The 5,000-nt window shown below is 46.2% G+C and overlaps 1 protein-coding gene across 1 annotated transcript in view; it reads left to right on the top strand.

Annotated features, from left to right (window-relative positions):
- Positions 1 to 5,000, top strand: part of LOC135095602 (structural maintenance of chromosomes protein 5-like) — an 18,823-nt gene that overhangs the window by 417 nt on the left and 13,406 nt on the right. The window contains 8 exon segments of the mRNA XM_063996528.1: positions 179 to 245; positions 247 to 321; positions 645 to 712; positions 1,266 to 1,353; positions 2,230 to 2,359; positions 3,058 to 3,151; positions 3,153 to 3,182; positions 3,586 to 3,691. Coding sequence (XP_063852598.1) covers positions 179 to 245; positions 247 to 321; positions 645 to 712; positions 1,266 to 1,353; positions 2,230 to 2,359; positions 3,058 to 3,151; positions 3,153 to 3,182; positions 3,586 to 3,691 — 658 coding nt within the window.

Below are 5,000 nucleotides of genomic sequence, written 5' to 3'. Positions count from 1 at the left end.
ACCCCCATCACTTCTACCTCTCCTATCACCCGTTGGAGGCTTCCCATCACCTCTAAACACCCTACCCACCCTTTAAACCCATCCTATCAACACCCATCACCCTCGAATGTTTCCCTAGTAACTTTGAATGAACACCCCATTACTGTACCCTAATGTAACGTACCCCCATTTCCCACAGGACATTTAATGAGGTGGAGGTGCGCCCCAAGCCACGTCTAAACCTCATCTGTGGCCCCAATGGCTCAGGGAAAGTCCAGTATATTGAGTGCAATCTGTCTGTGTCTTGGTGGGAAAGCGCAGGTGATGGGTCGCAGCAAAGAGGTAAGCGGGGGTAACGGGGGGAGGGTAGGGGTGACGAGGGGAGGGTAGGGGTAATGGGGTACCCTTCTAAATCCCCTTGGTGTGTTTTGTGGGGTTAATTTGTGTGTTTTTTTGTAATTTTTTGTTTATTTAATTGTTTTTTCATAGTATTTAAGCTTTTCTTGGTTTAATTGCGTTCTCTCCTCCCACACACACACACGCACACACACACGCACACACACACACACACACACACACACACACACACACACACGCATTTTAAACCATTCTCAGTATTGCGGCGTTTTATCTTGGTTTAATTTACGTGTCTCGTCCCTCCGCAGGTGTTCGATTATGTCAAGGTTGGCAAGCCTGAGGCCATCCTGGAGGTGGAGCTGTTTGTGCAGAACCAGTAAGTAGAAGGGGGTGTTTTTGGGGTGTTTTGAGTGTTTTTGGGGTGTTTTTTTGGTGTTTTTGGGGTGATTTGGATGTTTTTTTTTTTTTTTGGGGTGTTTTTGGATGTTTTGGGGTGTTTTTGGGTGTTTTTGGGGTGTTTCTGGGTGTTTTGGGGGTAATTTGAATGTTTTGGGGTGTTTTTGGGTGTTTTTAGGGTGATTTGGGATGTTTTGAGTGTTTTTGGGGTGTTTTTGGGTGTTTTTAGGTGTTTTTGTGGTGTTTTAGGGTGTTTTTGGGTGATTTGGGATGTTCTGAGTGTTTTTGGGGTGTTTTTTGGGTGTTTTTGGGTGTTTAAGGGTGATTTGGGATGTTCTGAGTGTTTTTGGGTGTTTTTGGGGTGTTTTTTGGGTGTTTTAGGATGATTTGGGATGTTTTAACTGTTTTTAGGGTGTTTTTAGGTGTTTTAGGATGTTTTAACTGTTTTTAGGGTGTCTTGGGGTGTTCTACTACTACTACTACTACTACTACTACTACTACTTCTACTACTACTTCTACTTCTACTTGTACAGAATCAACGTGGTCCTAACTCACAAGATCAGCTCAGCCACCAGGAAACGTGCGTGGTTTATGCAAGGGAAGGAGGTCACACACAAGACGGTATGTGCGTGTGTGTGCGTGTGTGTCTGTGTGTCTTTGTGTGCGTCTGTGTGTGCGTCTGTGTGTGTCTGTGTGTCTGTGTGTGTCTGTCTGTGTGTCTGTGTGTCTGTGTGTCTGTGCGTCTGCGTGTGTGTTTGTGTGTGTCTGTGTGTCTGCGTGTGTGTGTCTGTGTGTTTAGGGTGATTTTTCTCTGTGTGTGTGTCTGTGTGTGTGTGTGTGTGTGTTCTATTTTTACTTCAGCTCACCCTGCCTCTCCCTAACACCCTTCCAACACCCTATCATCACCCTATCCCACCCTGTCATCACCCTGGCTCACCCATACACCCTGCCGTCACCCTATTCCACCCTACCTACCTGTCTCACCCAACCATCATCATTATATCCTCACTATCTTCACCCTATCACTCAACTGTCACCTTATTTAACCCTATCACCCTAAAACACACAATTACTCACTTAAATGCACCCTAATGGTCTACTGTCACCCTGTCACCCAAAAACACAGAATTATTCACCTAAACACATCCTAATGTCCTTCTACTATCACCCTATCACCCTAAAACACACAGTTACTCACTTAAATGCACCCTAATGTTCTTCTACTATCACCCTGTCATCCTAAACCACAGAATTATTCACCTAAACACACCCTAATGTCCTTCTACTATCACCCTATCACCCAAAAACACACAATTATTCAATTATTCACCTAAACACACCCTAATGCACTTCCACCATCACCCTATCACCCTAAAACACAGAATTACGTACACAAACACACCGTAATATCCTTCTAACGCCACCATTTCTCACCCTATACGTCACCCTACCTCACCCTACCTCACCCTATCTGTCACCCTATCCGTCACCCTACAGGCCATGACACGGATTGAGGAGTTGAATATACAAGTGGATAATCTATGCCAGTTTTTGCCGCAAGACCGCGTGGTGGCTTTTGCGAAAATGAATCGGCAAGAGCTGCTGGTTGCCACTGAGAAGGCTGTGGGTGAGTGTGTGTGTGTGTGTGTGTGTGTGTCGGGTGTGTGTGGGGGTGTTGGGTAAGTTTTTGGGTGTTTTTGGGTGTTTTTTGGGGTGTTTTTGGCGTGTTTTGGGGTGTTTTGGGTAAGTTTTTGGGGGTTTTTGGTGTGTTTTGGGGAGTTTTGGGTAAGTTTTTGGGTTTTTTGGTGTGTTTTGGGGAGTTTTGGGGTGTTTTGGGGTTTTTTGGGGGTGTTTTTGGGGAGTTCTGGGTAAGTTTGGGGTGTTTTGGGATGTTTGGTTTTTTTTTGGGTGTGTTTTGGGGTGTTTGAGTGTGTTTTGAAGTGTTTGAGTGTGTTTTGAGGTGTTTAAGTGTGTTTGAGTGTGTTTTGGGGTGTTTAAGTGTGTTTGAGTGTGTTTTGGTGTGTTTGAGTGCGTTTTGGTGTGTTTTTGGTGTGTTTTGAATGTTTTGGTAGCATTTTGAGTGTTTTCGACAAGTTAATCTCTAACACACACACACACACACACACACACACACACACACACACACACACACACACACACAAACAAACAAACAAACCAAAAAAATCACAAAAAAACAGACAGTTTGCGTGTGTGCATGTGTGCGTGTGTGTGAACCCATGTCTCCTCACCCCCATCCCTCCTGTGACCCTGTATGACCCCTGTGTAACCCCGAATGACCCCCTGTGACCCCTATGTGTGCTGCAGGGGACCCATCTCTGCACAGCGACCACCAGATGCTGTGTTGCAGTGGCCAGCTGCTGTTGAAGATGCAGAACAAGATTAAAAGAATTGAAAAGTGATATTGCACAGGCTGAGAGGAGATCTGTCAGGTATGTGTGTGTGTGTGTGTGTGTGTGTGTGTGTGTGTGTGTGTGTGTGTGTGTGTGTGTGTGTGTTTGTTTTCTCTCTCTCTGTCTCTCTCTCTCTCTGTTTTTATTTGTGTTTCTCCCTCTGTTTTTATTTGTTTCTCTCTGTTTTTATTTGTCTCTCTCTCTCTCTCTCTCTCTCTCTCTCTCTCTCTCTCTCTCTCTCTCTCTCTCTCTCTCTCTCTCTCTCTCTCTCTCTCTCTCTCTCTCTTTCAATGTGTTTATTTGTGTGTATGTCTGTCTGTCAATCATCTAACCATCATGTTAAAAAAAAATTAAATAAAAAAACTCTCTCTCTCTCTCTCTCTCTCTCTCTCCCTCTCCCTCTCCCTCTCCCTCTCCCTCTCCCTCTCCCTCTCTCCCGCAGGTTGAAGGATGTGGTTGACAACATTGAGGTGAAACAGAAGCTGGAGAAGGAATTGGAAGACCTTAAGACACAACAAGCTTGGTACATGTACGATCTGAAGAGAAAGGTGAGGCAGGGTGATTAGGGTGAGGCAGGGTGATTAGGGTGAGGCAGGGTGATTAGGGTGAGGCAGGGTGATAGGGTGAGGCAGGGTGATAGGGTGAGGCAGGGTGATTAGGGTGAGGCAGGGTGATAGGGTGAGGCAGGGTGATAGGGTGAGGCAGGGTGATGGGGTGAGGCAGGGTGATTAGGGTGAGGCAGGGTGATTAGGGTGAGGCAGGGTGATAGGGTGAGGCAGGGTGATAGGGTGAGGCAGGGTGATAGGGTGAGGCAGGGTCATGGGGTGATGGGTAGGGGTGTGAGGTGATATAAGGGTGACTAGGGTGATGGGTGAGGTGTGTGGGTGATTCCTCCTCAGTGTCACCCTATGCAAAGGTGCCTCTGGTGTTTTGCCTCTGCTAGTTGGGGGACCTGAGGAGGTATTTTGCTGATTTTCCCTGGAATGACTACTGCTTCCGTGTGAGAGAGCCGTCTTTGTGTGGTGAGCGCATAACAGAGGTCATAGTGTCTGGCATGGAGGCGTACATTCCTCACTCTTTTTCTCGTCCTAAACCTTCAAAATCTTGGTTTAACACAGCTTGTTCTTGTGCTATACATGACAGAGAGGTGGCCCACAAAAGGTACTTAAGCCTTCCTTCACCAGAATCTCATGAACTTTATGTATGTGTCTGCCAGTTTTTCTCACGCCCCCAGCTGCTAACTCTGTACAAGGGCCTTATCCGTCCATGTATGGAGTATGCTTCACATGTCTGGGGGGGTTCCACTCATACTGCTCTTCTAGACAGGGTGGAATCAAAAGCTTTTCGTCTCATCAACTCCTCTCCTCTAAGTGAGTGTCTTCAGCCTCTCTCTCACCGCCGCAGTGTTGCATATCTAGCTGTCTTCTACCGCTATTTTCATGCTAACTGCTCTTCTGATCTTGCTAACTGCATGCCTCCCCTCCTTCCGCGGCCTCGCTGCACAACACTTTCTTCTTTCTCTCACCACTATTCTGTCCACCTCTCTAACGCAAGAGTTAACCAGTATTCTCAATCATTCATCCCTTTCTCTGGTAAACTCTGGAACTCCCTGCCTGCTTCTGTATTTCCACCTTCCTATGACTTGAATTCCTGCAAGAGGGAGGTTTCAACACACTTATCCTTCAATTTTTGACTACCACTTTTGATGCTATTGAAAGACCAGCATCTCAGTGAGTTTTTTTTTATTGAATTTTTGTTGCCCTTGGCCTGGGGTGATGGGTAGGGTGCCAGGGTGAAGATACAATGAAAAATAGGGTGAGTAGGGTGATAGGTAGGGAGCCAGGGTGAAGATACAAT

The sequence above is a fragment of the Scylla paramamosain genome, chromosome 49 (genome assembly GCF_035594125.1).
Source record: "Scylla paramamosain isolate STU-SP2022 chromosome 49, ASM3559412v1, whole genome shotgun sequence".
In the NCBI taxonomy this organism is placed as follows: Eukaryota; Metazoa; Arthropoda; class Malacostraca; order Decapoda; family Portunidae; genus Scylla; species Scylla paramamosain.
This window is presented reverse-complemented; position numbering and strand designations above follow the sequence as displayed.